The following is an 18,665-nucleotide window of genomic DNA, read 5'->3' as shown; positions in this document are numbered from 1 at the left end:
TTTCAGCTTACCCTAGGCCTCTACTGAACCCATGAGGTACTTGGCAGCAATAAGATGTGTGTGCAAGTGGCAGAGAATTACTTACATTAATTTCACTTCCTATGGAAATGCACAGTTGCTTGAAAGCCCAGCTGACAGGTGAATGCCCACATCAGGTGCAATTCTATTGTCCCAGCACTCCATTGCACAATGCCTTGGTATGTCAAGAGCTAGTCCAACATATAGTATTTAATTAAATGTCAGCCTTTGGTGCACAAAACATGGGGGATTTTATTTTTCACATGTTGTATAAAAATACATTTTGATTTTGAAAATTGAATTGCACTCTTAATATATAATAGTAACCATTTGGTTTATCATTTTGGTTACAATGCAAGAGAATAGCCAAAAAGGGCTATTTCCTCACTCAAATTCATCACCTTCAGTTGCAGCATCCACAAAGTAAATAACAGCTATACAGAGTTCATAGCATTGCTCAGAAGGAGTTAAAAGAAGAAAACATGCTCAATGTTATCCTTTTGAGGAGAACTTGTAAAAATCATCTGTTAAAATAGACTTGTATCATAAAAAGCATTCAGATCATATCAAATACCAAGGCTGAACTCCAAATCAACCAAATATGAGGAATATTTGGATGATGCCAATTATATATACCTATATGCTGAGGGTAAAAAAAGGGAAGATTAAAGATTCAAAAGCATTTATTCAGTCATTGCTACTTTTACCACTCATATAAAAATTACTCACAGCTAAAACAATATTTTGCAAACTTCGCTATATCCAACAAAATGACAACTGATTTACAGAACTGCTGTAATAGCAATAAAGAGGAATCCAAAGATAACAGATATTATAGTTTGCTAATCTGGAACTCATGCTCTGACAGGCATTTTAATTTAGTATCGGTAGCGGAAATTTCTTTGTACACAATGATAATATTGCAATTAATTCCGAAAGCTGAGTGTAAGGTAGCTGTAGATTTATTGACAAGTCTGCAGATTAATCATATGTACAGTAATTTGAACCTCTCCTTAACACAATCTGTACGCAGAATCTAATGGTTGTGTAGTTGAGAAAAAGAGGCTAGTACAGGAATAACAATAACCAAATTATTACAGGGTTAGATTAAGATTGTCCCCAAGTCTCTTACTATAACACACTCCCCGTGACATTGTGAATCAGCTTTGTGGCTCTCCTCCTGGTGCCTCCGGTGTTCGAATGTCTCCCTTAAGTAATCCTCAAGGATCTTGTTTGGTTACTTGGTGGCAACAGTCAACAGGAACACCTACACCAGCACCACACTGGTTCTCTACCTCACTGTCACAGGGGTCCCATTTAGGACATCACCCAAGTAGCCCATTCTTGGTATCAACAGAAGTGCACACACTTGTGAGTTAGGAGACTGAGGGTTCACACTCCACTGTAGAGAGATGACACATAAAATTAAAATGGCACTTCAGTGCAATATTATCTTTCAGAGAAGATGTTAAATCTAGGTTGTTTGCCTTCTCAGTTGGATGTAGAAGATCCCATGCAATTATTTGCTGCTGGAACTGGGGAAACTGCAAAAGAGCATCGTCTGCAACAGATGATCTGGTTATTTATGACATGGATATTGGTGGGGCCTTCCTGTGTGCAAATTTGCTGCTCTGTTTCCCATCCAAATCCACTTCAAAAAGCACATTGAGATTTACCAGCATTTTCTGTTTTTGTTTCATCATTGCCTGTAAAGCACTTTGTGGCATTCTGAGGTTAAGAAAGGCACTACATGAATCAAAACTATTTTTTTCCTTTACATAATACAGTCAAAAATTGTTTTTTCAACTTATAAATTATCTTCTCAGGAATATGACTATTGATCTGATAATTTAATAAAATTGACAGATAATTGATGATGTTCAGTACCGTGTAGACTAAAATTTGAGAGATGCTACACAGCTCGTCTCACAAAATGTAAAAGATCCTAACACTACCAATTACATCATAGCATTGGAATACAAAGCAAATGCACTACAGTTTTGATCATATTGTCTGGCCTAATATGAAGTCACGTGAGTACAGACTTCTGTCTGCAGTGATAGTATAAAAGCAATCTACTTTTCACTCTGGTAGCTGGGTTTGATTTCATCCTGAGTCGCTCAGATAAAGGTACCCGGTCTTTCCTAGTTTGTGAACTTTCTTATCAAACCAAATCTTTAGCAGTCTCAACTTAATGGTCCATTACACTAAATTATATCTATTTTGTCACTAATTGGCAATCTCTGAGGGCACAAGGATGGTCATTAAGGAAACGTGAAATATCACATTGATTTGTGTTTCTGTAAGGCACATTGTTGAGAGACAGATTATTGAGACAAAGCCCGCTGTGATACACCCGACCATGCAGTAGCTAGTACTAACACTAGATACCCAAAATGAGAAATGATTTCATATCCTAATGCCACATTAATATCTATTACTTTGATAGGCATATCACAATAATTCAACAAAAGTTAAAAGTTGACACCATATATGCTATATCCTAAAATGTACCCTGTTTCAGTATATTTAAGACAATTTCTTACACCTTGTTCAGAGTTTTTTATATTTATAATAGTTATCTGTGCAAATTGTATAACATCCGTGGGATTGTAAAGTAAATCAACATTTGTGAAGTGCATTGGGTCATTTCTAAGGAGTGATCACATAATATAATAAATTGAACTTATCTTTGTATGTGTGTCCTTAATTGCATTATTTAATTGTAAAAGATTTGCACAGAACCCTGTTTCTTTGCATTGAGGACTGTTAGTTTACACATTTTGTTATGAATCTAGAAGCTGAAGACAGATGCACACAGAACAACTAAAAAGAGGTTTCAGGTTACTGAGGTAACTTCCCATTTTCACAGATACATGGACACTGCTTAATTATAACAGATGTGGAAATTTGAGATGTGATTTAATGTCCATTGATAAAGTAATCAATAGTACCAAATTTATAATGAAAGCAGAATAGCGGAACCAATGAAAAACTGCCTATCCTGAAGTTTGTCTTCACTGGATTTATTAATTTGGCATACACAAGTTTCCATGAGTACAAAACAGAAACATCAATTGTTATGCATTTCTTTAGGGACTTTAGTTTGCAAAACTAAAATGTATGTTCTATGATGGGTCAAACTAAAAAACTGAATGATGATAAGGGAAAATACAGTGTAAAATTAACAGTCAGATTTATTAGTGTTAACTATCTTTCAATTTAAAAAGCATCCCAAGTTTCAACCAAACATATATACTCAGTTAAATGCAGACTTGTGTAAATTGTGCATAAAACAATGTATTATACCTAATATTCCTATTGTTATTCATAAATGAAATTGGTCTCTTTCACAAACAGAAAGCAATTACACCATAAAATCCATTCTTCTAAAGTATATAAATTGCACGTAGTATGAAATTGTTCAGTGAGAGATGCTATTTCATTGCTTGGTCTATTTTACAGAACCAAAACCAAATGGATTTCTTTCAATTGTTTAACAGGTGCCTTGTTTCCAGTTGGTTTTCCAGCCTGCCATTTCCAACAGGTATGGCTACATCATAAGATGTAAATGAAAAATGTAACAACAAGACTGTCAGACCTTATGGCCAGGTAACATGCTGAATCTTTTTCTTTGGCTCTGTAGATCTTAACTCCACCTGCAGGCAAAAACAAAGTATTATTTGCAATACTAAATACAATTCAATCGTTCTGTGCGCCTGTGGATATAACAGCAATAATGTACTCATTAGATTGCCACCAGGTTTGAAACTGTTTGTAATCGCTGAATACAATTTGCATTTAGAAAGGTTTCACCAATGTTATGTCCTGCACTGGGTTTGAGCAAAATACAATTTTCAACTCTGCTGTGTAACATCAAAGAAAGATAAGCAAACACAAACAGATATGCTGCTGCTTTGTTTGATAGGGCATGACTTTGGTATGTAAAGAAGACCATGTCATGTATCCCAGGTGTCTCAATTGTATGGTATCCATTGCCTCGATTACCCCAGTAAAGCACAAAACTTAAGTTGTTAAATTAAGCACACGATGCAGACATTCTGCCCATAGTTTTGATCAACAATGTTTTAATCTTCACAAATGCAAAATACTGCGGAAGCTGGAAATCTGAAATAAAAACAGAAAATGATGGAACTACTCGACTGGTAAAATAGATCACTTTTCTTCCTAGAATTTTTCTGGTAATTGTCTTGTCTGCCAGTTGGCTCCTTGGAAATAATAGAATTGCTTTCAGTTCAATCAATGCCAGTACTATTGATTGCTTTGGAGTTTGGACAGTAAAATCAGCACCAGCACCTTTGGTGAAAGAAAGATGATCCTGGGGTTGTCTGAGGAATTCACTAAATCATTAACTCAAATATTAAAACGAACAAAATAATTTCCATATCTGCCCTGAGCACTTCCCTCAAATAAATGTTGAAAATCTGCAGTTTTAGTGCTGCTCACCATTAATATGTCCTTTTTACCCAGTCAGAACTAGCATCCCTTACATTCTACAATACTACTATCATGAATTGAAAGATAGTTGACGATTGGATTTCACATCCAGATCCTAAGAACAAACTGGAATACGGTACATTTCTTGAGCAATGAAATGTTGTTCAAAACTACCTTTGGAAAAAGGTAAGAAACCTGACTTTACAACTTCCATAGATCTCCTGCACAAAGTGAAAAAGATGGATTAGTAAACATGTGGACTGTGGGTGATGGCTGGCTGGTGGTGGTGTGGGGGGTGGTCAGGAGGGTGTTGGATGAGAGAAGAGAAAAACAAGATTGGGGTTGAGGGAAGTACTTCCAAAGATATTCAATTTAAAATAATTTTTAATTCAAGCAGGAAATGAACCATGGTCTAACCATTAAAGAGCAATAACTAATTTCAGTGCAAGAAGAGCTTTTAAGGCCACAGATGAAAATTTAGCTATAGCAAGATGTCTGGGTCTAGTTTTCACTTGGCTCTTTAGTATCTTTGCAACCAATTCATAAAGGCACTGAAGGAAAGACAAGATTTACACAAATGCAAGAAAAAATGAGGTGGGCAACAAAGCAGCAAGAGGAAGAAAGTAATGAGGTGCAAACATATGTTTCAAAAATGATAATGGTGAAAATAATATACCTTAAGATGGACAAAATTCCAGCACCTAACAACTTCCATGCCAGGGTACCGAAAAAAAATAGGTAAAGACATTTTAGATGTATTAGCTCTGATTTTCTGAGGCACTCTAGATTTTTCAATTATGGAGGAAATATTTTTTTCAAACAGCACCACTTTGTAGACAACAGCCTTCCCAAAGGCTGACAGCACTGCTGGCTGCTACCTGCTCTACGTTCTTCAAAAATATTTATGGTGAATGCCACACAGGCTGCACAGATTACAAAACCAACTGGAAGCTTCAGGCCATTAAAATATAAAGCAAGTTACACTAAACCTTTAAAAGACATTGCTTGGGACTTAGCTTCAGAACTGCATCTAATTCTGGGTAACATGGTTTAGGAAAAATGTCTAAACATCATATTAAGAAACTGAAGACAACATGGGGTACAACCAAGGCCCCAACAACATCCAGGCTGTAGTGCTGAAGGACTGTGCTTCAGAACCAGCTGCACCTCTAACAAAACTGTTCCAGTAGTTACATTACCATCTGTCTTGCAAAGTAGAAAATTGTCTAGCTATGGCTTGCTTCAAAAAGCAGGAAGCTTCAAAAAGTAGTATGATCAACTAACACCCCATCATCAACAATCAGCACATTGGAAAATGCTGTTGACTGTGGTAGAAAGGGCACTTACCTACCAACAGTAGTTTGCACTGCTGCTGCACAGTGCCAGGAACCCAGGTTCGATCCCTGACCTGGGTCACTGCCTGTGTGGAGTTTGCACATTCTCCTCATGTCTGCGTGGGTTTCCTCCAAGTGCTCTGGTTTTCCCCCACAGTCCAAAGATGTGCAGGTTAGGCGCATTGACCCGAACAGACGCCGAACTGTGGTGACTAGGGGAGTTTCACAGTAACTTCATTGCAGTGTTAATGTAAGCTTTACTTGTGACTAATAAATAAACTTTAACAACTTATTCGCGGAAGCACTATTTGTGTTCCACAAGGATCACCCAACTCCTGGCCTAATTTCAGTTCTAGTCAAAACATGGACGAGAGAGCTGAATTCCAGTGGTGAGACATCAAGGCAGCAAATAACTGAATGTGGCATCAAGGAGACTCAGTAAAACTGAAGTCAATGAGAATGAAGTCATACCTGGCACAAGGGAAGATGGTTTGATCGTTGAAGGCCAATCATCTCAGTTCCAGGATATGACTGAATGACTTCTTCATGGTAGTGTTCTGGGCCCAACCATCTTCAGATGCTTCATCAACGATCTTTCCTCCAATATATGATCAGAAGTCCACTGCTCACTGCAACTCCTCATACAATGAAGATATCCAAGTATAAGCGGCAAGTAGGACAACACTCAAGCTTGTGCTGAGAAGTGAGAAGTAATACCTACAGCATGCAAGTACCAAGCAATGACAATCTCCAACAAGCAACAGACGAGCCACCTATCCTTGACTTGAAACAGTATTACCATCATTGAACCCCCCAAGCTCGACATCCTGGAGAAGAACTTCATTTACCAGAAACTTAACTGAGCCAGTCACAAATGCTCAGACTACAAGAGCAGGCCTCTGGTGGGTGTGTACCCCCCAACTGCCCAAAGCCTTTCTATTATCCACAAGGCGCAAGTCAGGAATATGATGGATGGATTCCACTTGACGGAATGAGTGTTGCTCTATAAACACTTAGAAACTTAATACCGTCAAGAAAAATGTAGCCTGGTTGATTGGTATCTGATTCGTCACTGCTGCACCAAGGCTGCAATATAGACTATCTACAGGATGCATTATAGCAACTCAACAAGGCAACACCGAAAAACTGTGACCTCAACAGCAGAGAAGGTCAACAGGTGCATGGGGACAACATTCCCAACTCATATGCCATCCTAATTAGGAAATTTCTGGTCATTCCTTCATCATCACTCGACCAAATCTGGGAACTCCTGAACAGCACTGTGGGAATGCCTTCACAGTAAGAAGTCTGACAACAGTTTACTATCAAATAAATTGATTGGACTTAAACCTGGTGTTATCAGACTTCTTACTGTGTTTACCCCAGTCCAACGCCAGCATCTCCACATCATGAATGCCTTCACCCCAGGCTACTGTGGTTCAAGAAGGTGGCTCACTATCACTTTCTCAAAGGCAATTAGGGATGTACAACAAATGCTGGTCTTGCCAGCAACAATCATCTCCCATGAATGAGTAAAAGGAAAACTTCTGCATTGAGATATGATGATCTGGAATACACTGCTTGCAAAGTTGCTCAAGCAGATTCAAAGCTATTAGATAATTGGGTACATACCTCAAAAGGAAAATGTTACTGGGCCAGGGATAACAGCAGGGGAGTAGGACTAATTCAATTCCAAAGGGCCAGCAGTTAACAATGGACCAAATGGTCATCTTCTTTACTGCGTAGTTCTATGAGTAAGGTTCCCAAGGGAATTGCCTCAGCTTTTCACCATATATTACAATGATTTAGAGTAAGGAACAGAGTTAGCTGTCCTAGCTTACAGGCAATGTTAAACTTGAAAGCATAAAAAGTTGTGTAGAAAGAAGCAGTAAGTTACAACTAGCGATGGATGAAGCGAGTAGGCAAAATCATGGCAGATAGTGTTAAATGTGGGGAAGCACAAGATAATCCACTTTGGACTGAATAGAACATGTTTTTAATGGTGAGACATTAGGAACTCACAAGGAAATTGTGTGTCCATGTACAATCAATCATTAATAACTAGTTCAGAGGTATAGAATTTAATCAAAAAAGCTAATGGAATGTTAAGCTTTATCTGAAAAAAGGAATTCATACCAAGCCTTGGCCTGACCCCAGGAAAGGTATTGTGGTCTGCACACAATGCAGATTCCCATCATAGATTAAAGGGTTAAATTATAGGGACAAGTTGTATAAAGGTAACTTGTGTACCCTTGAGTTTAGAGGATTGAGGGGTGAATTAATCAAGCTGTTTAAAATGATGAAGTAATTTGGTGTACTGATAAGAGTTCTGCTGTGCATATCTGAATAAAGGGCTTAGCCAATTAGAAGTGAAATCAGCACTTTTGATCCAAAGGTAGTGGAAATATGAATCTCTGTTCCCAAAAGATTGTTGATATTGGATTGTTTGAAATTTTCAAGCCTGAGATTGATTGTTTACCATTTGACGAGTCCATCGAAGTATGAAGTTAAATGAAGTTGAAGTACAAGTCAGGCACAATCTGATTGAATGTTACTGTTGACTTGAATGGCCTATTTCTATAGCTCAAAATCCAAAAAAAGCTATTTATATCTTAGATGCAGGTTAAAACTTTTTCAGAAAGTTTGTTTGAGTATAGAAGTACAAAATTAAAGTAGTAGAGAAGTGTTGCAATTGCATATGGTGTATTGCAGCCAGTTTTGGTCGTCTTATTTGAAGAAGGATACAGTGGCATTGGAAGCAATTCAGAGGAGGCTCACCAGATTGATTCCGGGAATGAAAGTGTTGACATACGAAGAGACATTTGGGTGTGTACTCGCTGGAGTTTAGAAGGATGAGAGGGGATCAGACTGAGGTATATAAAACACTAAAAGGGATTGATAAAGTTAATGTAGACCAAATGTTCCCCCTTGTGGGACAAATCTCAAACAAGGGGTCACAGATATAAAAGGCTGTAGATTTAAAACTGAGATGAGGAACAACTATTTTTCACTGAGGGTGGTGAATTTGTGGAACTCTCTGCCCAATAGCACAATGGAGTCTGAAACATTAAATGCTTTCAAGGAGATAGATATATTTCTAATCAAAAAACTGGTTGAAGGGTTATGGCGAACAGATAGGGAGGTGGATTTGAGACCAGGGAGAGATCTGCCATGATCTGATTGAATGGCAGAGCAGGGTCAGAGGGTTGAATTTGCCTACTTCAGCTCCTATTCCAATGATACTATTCTACTTCAGTCAATTTACACCTTAAAACATTCCTTCAAACTGGAGTAATACCTTTCCTTATTAGCCTACCTACTTTTTGAACCAATTCCTTCTTTTTAACTAAAATTATTTCCTTAGAAGGCAGTCTCCAAAGTGGGTATTACAATTATTCCAAAGATTTAGGGCAATGATTTTCTGCTCTTCAGTCATAGAGGCCCACAGCATTGAACCAGGCCCTTCGGCCCAACCTGTCCACGCCACCCCTTTTTTTTAAGCAACTAAGCTAGTCCCAAATGCCCGTGCTTGGCCAACATCCCTCAATAGCCATCTTATTCATGTAACTGTCTAAATGCTTTTTAAAAGACAAAATTGTACCCACCTCTAATACTACTTCTCGCAGCTTGTTCCACTCACCACCCTCTAAAAAAATTGCCCCTCTGGACCCTTTTGTATCTCCCCCCTCACCTTAAACCTATGTCCTCTAGTTTTAGACTCCCCTTTGGGAAAAGATATTGACTATCTAGCTAATTTATGCCCTTCATTATTTTATAGACCTCTATAAGTTCACCCCTCTGTTCCCTACGCTCCAGGGAAGAAAGTTCCAGACTATTCAGCCTCTCCAACTCAAACCATGAGGTGCCGGAAGCATCCTAGTAAATCTTTTCTACACTCTTCCTAGTTTAATAATATCCTTTCTATAATAGTGACAAGAACTGTAAACAGCATTGCAAGTGTGGCCTTGCCAATGTCTTGTACAACTTCAACAAGACATCCCAACTCCTGCATTCAATGTTGAGACCAATGAAACCAAGTGTGCTGAATGCCTTCTTCACCACTCTGTCCACCTGTGACTCCATTTTCAAGGAGTTATGAATATGCACCCCTAGATCTCTTTGTTCTATAACTCTCCCCAAAGCCCTACCACTAACTGAGTAAGTTCTGCCCTGTTTCAATATACCAAAATGCATCACCTCACATTTATCCAAATTAAACTCCATCTGCCATTTGTCAATTGGCTCTTAATGGATTACACGAAGCGGCCAGAATCATCATGAAACATAATGTTTCCTTTCTTTTAACAAATCTTATCTTCAAAATCTGTCCAATAGGATGAATTACTTTATCTCAGTGAACTTACCACAATAGGTAGAAAAACCAGACTTAAAACATCAAATTTCAACCAGATCATCCAGCTGCAAACCAAAATGCATTCTAAGCAAGGTTTTACTGCTCATCCCAACTAAAGTGGTCATTGCTTTTCCAGTCAAACATGCCAGTCATCTTCTCATATTTACTGAAACTGCAATCCAGGTGCAGATGGTCAGATATGGATTTTCATTTTTATTTTGATTTCTGGCTGGTTTGTTAGGATTAGCTATTTTATCAAGTTTATTTCTTGTAATTTTAACTTAGCAGCCAATTGACTGAAAGTATCTCAAGGACTTAATGTGGAGGTAAACTGCACATTTTGTCCTATTAACTGAAGGCAGGCCCTTAATTCATACACAGATCCTACACTTCTGATCAGGGGATTGATCATTTGTAAGAACAGCACCAGTCTACGAAGGAAAGTTTGTGATGTAAGCGATGCTGATTTGCTCGAGAGGTGAGAAACCAAACAACAATTTGCACATGAAAAAAAAATCAATATGCTGGCACATGTTAATGTTTATTCTCTCAAAAGCAGTTGGTCTAATCACATGTGCCTATCCTGTTTCCCACAACAATGGATTGAACCTATTCTTACAAGTTGATATAGTCTTATTTTATCTTATGTTTTATGTTCATTCATCCTGTCAGAAGTAGAAAAGTGATGTGAGCTACTGGGCTTCGGCATGATGCCCACTGTCACAACAGCCTTGTTTTACACATGAACAAACACTTGGTTAAGAAGACAAGTGCAGCAGTATAAAATCTTCTAATTTTCATTGATTCTATTATATGTATCTATGTGCCAGAGATCTGGAATGGACCTCCTGAAAGATTAGTGGAAACAGAGTGAATAGTAATATTCAAAGAAAAATTGGGTAAATACTTGAAGACAAAAAAATTGATAGGGCTATCAGGAAAGAGCAGTGCTGGGATTAACTGGATAGCTCTATCATAGAACAAGTACAGATATGAGGGAACAAATGGCCTTCTTCTGCACTGAATCATTTTATGATTCTAAATAACAGCCAGTTTTCTCTATTTTTGTCCCCAGGGAAAGCTTGACCTCCAGAAACAAAGCGCAGGAAAAACAGAAAGAGAAAAACTAGCTACACCAGATCTCTTGAACTTTCACATTGCAATAGAATTTCCAGGGCTTCTCCAAACAGAAGCCTTGCCTGCAGCAGCCACAGGAAAGGGACAATAATTATATAACAATATGAGCAGAAAGTGCTATTGCCAGTCTTTATTGCTTAATTACTTTCTCATGCAGCCACGGGTGTGGATATCTCTTGAAACCAATACAAGAGTTTTGCATGAGGACTCGGCTCAAATCAGCGGATTTGACCAGGGCAAGCTAAAGAAGATCCCCAAGGTAAATACAACTCTTCCTGCAGCAGGTCATCAGACTATGAGGTGCAAGGGTTGCAGCTGTGCTCCAGTTTTCTAGCCTGGGCAGATGACACGGACAGAAAATTCAAGCACACCTCGTCCAGACATACATAGCGTATTCATTATGGAGAATAGGAGAATCATCTCATAAGGTTTATATTGATTTTTTCCTTTAATTTTTTATATCACTGAACTTGAAATTTTGATGTTCCAATGCAAGATCTATTCAATGAGGCAGCTGTGCTATAATCATCCCTTTCCAATCATCTAGGTCCAGGGAGTGAAAATCACAAATAAAAATATGAGCAAAAATCGAAACAAGTTCCTTGGGGTTTGAGGGAAGGAATCTTAGTGATAGAGGGAGAGGATAGCTTATAGACCACAGGTGAGACCCTATTCTGGAGGGCTTCTAGTGCCTAAAATGCTTCACCAACATAACACATTAACTTGAAAATGAGCTCATAAGAAGTTGATACTCTAGCATATTTGAAGATGGAATGATACTTCTTGGAATGCAGCAACAGGTTACTTAAAAAGTTCCCAGCAGCAAAAAATACAGGTAGAAAATTTGAAATAGTACATGTTTTACAACTATATTTTACAATATTTATGTAAACTTTTAAAATCCTGGCTAACCTCTCCTTCTAATAAATAGATTGCAGGAGCAGGAAAAAGGAACTCATACCAGCTTACTCACACTTGGCAGTGATAGAAGGCTACATTTTTTATTCTGAATAATAACTAACAGGAGAGGAGACACACGTGTTCTGAATAGAACTAAAGATTAAGACTATATGTATGCACAAGGGCATCCGCAGCAACAGATTTATAACTGAGAATACAGTGACTCAGACTACAGTGAGAACTGATGCTGGAATGTGAGCTTCAGACTTACATGCCTTGTGTATTAATTTTTATTTAAATATATCTAATTATGTTAGGTAATAAATATCACTCAACAAACAACAAACAAAATGTAAGCTCAGAAACGATTTGTTTATTGGACCAAATGCACTAAGTTGAATCATTACAGAATACTATTTTATGAAATCATTTCCAATTGGTATAACAAATAAGCTGATCTAATGTCATTCTTCAACAGGACCTGTTTTTTAGCTTATATACTTCATCATTTAATCAAATTCCATAAAAAGTTACATTACAATGGCTACATCTCAATTACACAAGCGTGCAAAACAAAAATCTACTTCTGCATGTCCTGTTAGGTCTGCTAAAAACGGTAAATTTTAAAACTTACTGGTGCATCTCCCTCTCCATCGTTTGCAAGTGCTCGCTTTAGCTTTATGGGGTTGGTGCCTCCAGATGTTGGGTAAGGCAATGATGAGGTTTTCAAAAGCACATTGCCTCCATGATTCACGGCAGCCATCCCATTGCTAGGTACAAGATTTCGAATTGGACTTTTGACTGTATTATTATTGGTCAAAATATTTGAGCCACTTGGCGGGACAGCAAGTTTATTCGTGGGGCTGGTGCTCATAATCACTGGTGACAACTGCTTTACTTGATCAGCCATTGCATTTTCAGTTTTCTTCAGTTTTATTTTTGTACTTGTGGAGCTGCCATCAAACACAATTAGAGGTCTTTTCCTTGAGCCCTCCGTTGCTGATCTGCAAAATAAGTGATAAAGGATTGTAAGCTGAATGATATATTAATGTGGCAAAGTTGAAACGTAAAAGCCAATAATTCTTTCTTCTCTATAAAGTATATATCAATACATAGTATCTCTGAGGAACTAATTAATATTTTTCAACAAATTTGCACCAAGCGTCAGGCAATGCCTATCTCCAATAAAAAAAGAATGTAACTATCTCCCATTGACAGTCATTGGCATTACCAGTGCTTAATGCTTCCCCTTCAAAACCCTGAGAAGTTACAATTGACCAGGTAACTGGATTAATCATATAAATACTGGGCCACAAGAGCAGGTCAGAGACAGAATTCTGCAGCGAGTAACCCCTGACCCCCAAAAGCCTGTCCACTACCTAAAAGTCAGGAGTGCGAGAATACTCTCTACTTATCTGGTTGAGTGAAACACCAATAAACTCAAGAGATTCAATGCCATTCAAGATAAAGTAGACTGCTGGACTGGCACCTCATCCATCACCTTAAACATTCCTTTCCCACTGCAGCAACTCATCCAACATCCTTTGACCTTCCAAACCCATGACACCAACCAACTATAGGATAAGGGCAGCAGACCTATGGGAACAAGACCCTCTGCAAATTCCCCTCCAAGCCCCACACAATCCTGACTTAGAAATACATTGCTTTCATTAGCATTTGGGTCAGCACAGTAGCACAGTGGTTAGCACTGCTGCGTCACAGCTCCAGGGACCTGGGGCCGATTCCTGGCTCAGGTCACTGTCTGTGTGGAGTTTGCACAGTCTCCACGTGTCTGCGTGGGTTTCCTCCCGGTGCTCTGGTTTCCTCCCACAGTCCAAAGATGTGTGGGTTAGGTTGATTGGCCATGCTAAAATTGCCCCTTAGTGTCCTGAGATGCTTAGGTTAAAGGGATTAGCGGGTAAAGGTGTAGGGATATGGGGGTAGGGCCTGGGTGGGATTGTGGCCGTGCAGACTTGGTGAGCTGAAGGGACTCTTTCTACACTGTACAGTTCTATGATTCTATGACAACTAAAACTCTGTTCCAAAGGCACAGTGGAAGCTCCTACACCAGACATACTACAGCTGTTCAAGAAGCAGCTCACCACGTTCTCAAGTGCAATTAAGGATGGGCAACAAATGCTGGCCTTGCCAGAACTGCTCACATTCCATCAAAGTACAAAGAAAAACTACAAACTATAAGAGTGGTTACAAAGATGTTCTACAAGTGGGTGGATACTTCAAGAAACTTACTTGCGTTGAAATGAACTACAAATAGAATATGACACACTAATGTTGATAAATAGATCTCTGATTTCATACACTGTCAAATAAAAATACTTTATTCTTCAATCAAAATATTATGACATCTAGTACCATGATATTATGGATTTACAGCCATTGCACAAAATGTGTTTCAGACATTAATCAGATAAAGAGAATTTGCAGCTTTTCCTACAGATAACACTAAACATTTGCACCTCTCAATGCGAAACAAATCACATTATAGCAAAACAGTTTACCTTGAATGTTGAAAGTCTATAATACTGAAGTGGAAAAGGGTAGTCAGCAGTGCCATGTTTACTTGAATTAATTAGAAATAAAAAGCAACAACTACCATAATCTTACTGAATATAAATACCGCAGACTGAACCCTTGCGTATATCCAAATGCATATGCATCAAAATTAGGGATTATAACATTACTCATTAACGTTTCAAATAAACACAAGCATTCTTGAAACAAAATGGCAAGACAATACTGTAAACTCATATGAATCAAAGGTTTGCAGCTGAACATTTCCTGTTCATTGAAACCACATGAACTTCAGAGATAATTTAGTGAAATAACATAATTTCCTTTTATTTGCTGCAATATTCACAGAGCCACAAAAGAAAACAAATTTCACTGAGTCAACTGGAGCACTAAGAACTTTTAAAACTGATGATAAAAACATGAACTAATTGACCAATTCTAAAAACACACAATGGCACAGTGGTTAGCACTGCTGCCTCTCAGCAGCAGGGATCTGGGTTCGATTCCTGGTTTGGGTCACTGTCTGCGTGAAGTTTGCACTGTCTCCCCTTGTCTGTGTGGGTTTCCTCTGGATGCTCCGGTTTCCTGCCACACTCCTAAATTGCGCAGATTAGGTGGGTTGGCCATACTAAATTGCCCATTCGTGTACCAAGATGCGGAGGTTAGGGGGATTTGCCATGATAAATACACAGGGTAATGGGGATAGGAGGTGGGTGGATGCCTTGGTAAAATGTTCTGTAGATGGGCAAGATGTTTGGAGAGTAGATGCAGACTCAATGGACTAAACAGCTTCCTTCTGCAGAGATTCTATGATTCACCAGTCTATTATTTACATCCAAATAACTATTTGTTGCCAGTGAGTTCTTCAGTTTCTTAATGCTAATTATGTCAAAACCATCACTGATAACTATCACCCGGTTCAGTTTAAAACAAAAATAGATGGGCAGCATGGTAGCACAGTGGTTAGCATTGCTGTTTCACAGCTCCAGGGACCAATGTTCGATTCCCAGCTTGGGTCACTGTCTGTGAGGAGTTTGCATGTTCTCTTCGTGTCCGCATGGATTTCCTCCCACAGTCCGAAGATGTGCAGGTTAGTTTGATTGGCCGTGCTAAAATTGCCTCAGTGTCCTGAGATTCGTAGGTTAGAGGGATTAGTGGTAAATATGTAGGGATATGGGGTAGGGCCTGGGTGAGATTGTGGTCGGTACCGACTCAATGGGCCAAATGGCCTCCTCCTGCACTGTAGGTTTCTATGATAATCAGAAACAGTTAGCAGGAGCTGCTCTTTTGCATGCCAAACAAGTAAACAAACTCAAATTAACTTGGGGACAAATTAAAAGGGGCGGCCCCCCAAAAAGGAAGGGGGGATGGCCCAAACAAAACCAAAGTCTAAAGGAAACTTAAAACATTAAAACAAAACGTGATTGTCAGGGTCTTTAATACACCCCAGCCCCTACGGTGCCCAATGAGAACGGGAGGCGTCAACTGCGCCCATGGACACCGCATGCTCCCTCTCCAGGGACACCTGACTGCAAATGTAGCCGTGGTAGAGGGACAGACACTCAGGACGCAATATTAAACCATAATCGATTCACTGTATAATACACAAATTACATGCCTTTTACTCTCTGTAGCACTCTGTAGCATGGACTGTTGTCCTCTTTTTTCAGCCATCATTCTTCCCCATCTATTCTTGGGCAGCTCTCTCTGTGGCAGTGGAATGACATGCTGAATGTACACATCAACAAGCTGATCCTTCCCAACGTCATGGAGGTTCTCAGTAGTTATTTTTCTCTGAAGAAAATCATGCAGATCTAGTTAAATTCCACAAACAATTGCACTTGAGAACTGCAACACTGTAAATATTACTTTCCAACTGTTCTCCAATATACAGCCCCAATCAACAATCTCTCCTTGACAGTTAATGCCATTAATGTTTAATTATCCACTATCAACATACTGGAGTGAGGGAGGGTGGTCACCATTGACCAGGAACCTAATGGACTAGCCATATAAATACTGGGGCTACAAGAGGTTGAGAATTCTGCACTAAGTAACTCAGGGGGTGATTGCCCAAAGCCTGTCCATTATTACAAGGCATAAGTCAGGGGTGTAATGGAATACTTCTCACTTGTCTGGATGAAATGTAGCTTCAACAATTCAATGACACAGTAGCTGGTGAAACAATAATGCCTCACATTCAATAGAATGTCAAAGTCGAGGCCACCTGCTGAAACCCATAGATTTGTGGGGTATTTTATGCTTGCAGAACGTAATGAGTTTGGGCTACTGGCACAAGTTTTAAATCATAATGGAAGAAAACCCAGTTGGAGCAATTTGAAACTGGCCCATAAGGGCAATGGTGGCTAGCACTGTTGCCTCAGTGCCAGGGACCTAGGTTCAATTCCAGCCTTGGGTGACTGGAGTTTGCGCATTCTTCCCATGTCTGCATACATTTCCTTTGGGTACTCCGATTTCCTCCCACAGGCTGAGAGACGTGCTGGTTAGGTGCATTGACCATGCTAAATTCTCCCTCAGTGTACCCAAACAGGCGCCGGAGTGTGACAACTAAGGGATTTTCACAGTAACTTCATTGCAATGTTAACATAAGCCTACTTGTGACACCAGTAAACCAAAAAGAAAACTTTACTAAGTCGTTTTATTTAATTCTGATATTCAAAACTGGATGATGGCTTTCATATGTCAGTTTATACAGAATATGTTAAGAGGTCAGACATCTCCAATATGAATTCAGTGTCTAACCTTGCATTCCTATAACTAAGAGTTATTGTATTTTCCTAATTGCTGCACGTCTATTGTGCTCACCTTACCCAAAGAGGCAATGGCAAGGGCAAAGAATAGGAGGAATTTTAAAATATCAAATATCATTATGACACAAAGGAAGGCCATCAAGTCCAAGTAAAGCTCTCTGTAAACTTTTACAAAATCCCAGTTCCCTGGTGTGGCCATGTAAGTTATCCCTCAAGTGCTCATCCAATTTCTTTTTGAAATTGTCTCCACTTTTACCACCTTAATTGGCAAGAAGTTCCAGACTACTTGCTACATTACAAAAGTTCTTCCTCTCATCTCCCTCAAACTTTAAAACCTCAAAACCTTAAATCTGTATTCTCCAATTCTTTTTCCAGCTGTTAACAGGAACAGCCTCTATCAACCAGATCTAAACTTGTTTGTATCAAATTTCTCCTCAATCTTTTCTTCAAGAACAATCCCAACTTCTTCAACCTAACCTCAAGAATCCAATTTGCATTTGTGCTGCGCGAGTCTTTAAAATAGCACAACTAAAACAAAATTTTCCAATTTGTAATAAAAACAGAAAATGTTGGAAATACTCAGCACATCAGGCAGCATCTGTGGCTAGAAGGTGTTTCAGGTCAATGACCCCTCAAGTTCGAACTTTATTTCAGATTACCAGCATGAGCAGCATTTTCTCTTTATATTATCCAGTTTGGGAGAGTTTGGATTGTCACCTGCTGCCAGTGTGTCCAATCTCGGAGCTGTCAGTGAGGGTGGCGCTCACCCCAGGGCCGGGGGGGGGGGGGGGGGGGGGGGGGGGGGGTTGGACCAGTTTCCTATAAGAACCAGCAGCAGACACTACAACAATAACCCGGGGTGCGGCCGGATGTAACCCGCTGCTGCGGACTCAGGAGACAGAAGTGGAGAGCGGTATACCATCACCACCTCACCTGCTGCAAAAGGTGCAGGAGGAAATCCCCAGTCAGTAGCTCCGGGTGCAGCAGCAGCTGCGAATCAAACTCCCCAAGCCCAGCTTCCACCACCGCCATCTTCGCAATCTCCCAGAGCGCTCGCCCCACGTGACTTCCGCTCCGGCCAATCAGAGGTCGCAGACGAGACACCTGACGTCACCACGCTTTGCCGCCCCGCCCCCCCCGGGGCGGAGGGCAACAGCATCT

The 18,665-nt window shown here is 39.6% G+C and overlaps 1 protein-coding gene across 1 annotated transcript; it reads right to left on the bottom strand.

The window, feature by feature from the left end:
- Nucleotides 1-261: 261 nt before the first annotated feature.
- On the bottom strand, nucleotides 262-18,583 carry c10h2orf49 (chromosome 10 C2orf49 homolog). Its single transcript, XM_080197171.1, has 5 exons — nucleotides 18,438-18,583; nucleotides 16,352-16,527; nucleotides 12,836-13,205; nucleotides 3,620-3,677; nucleotides 262-1,420 (listed from the first exon to the last, which is right to left on the bottom strand). The coding sequence occupies exons 1-4, from the start codon at nucleotides 18,534-18,536 to the stop codon at nucleotides 3,621-3,623; spliced, it is 702 nt and encodes a 233-aa protein (XP_080053297.1). The 5' UTR covers nucleotides 18,537-18,583; the 3' UTR covers nucleotides 262-1,420; nucleotide 3,620.
- Between the last annotated feature and the right edge of the window lie 82 nt (nucleotides 18,584-18,665).

This window comes from Carcharhinus amblyrhynchos, chromosome 10 (genome assembly GCF_965287045.1).
Source record: "Carcharhinus amblyrhynchos chromosome 10, sCarAmb.v2.hapA, whole genome shotgun sequence".
NCBI classification, from domain to species: Eukaryota; Metazoa; Chordata; class Chondrichthyes; order Carcharhiniformes; family Carcharhinidae; genus Carcharhinus; species Carcharhinus amblyrhynchos.
This window is presented reverse-complemented; position numbering and strand designations above follow the sequence as displayed.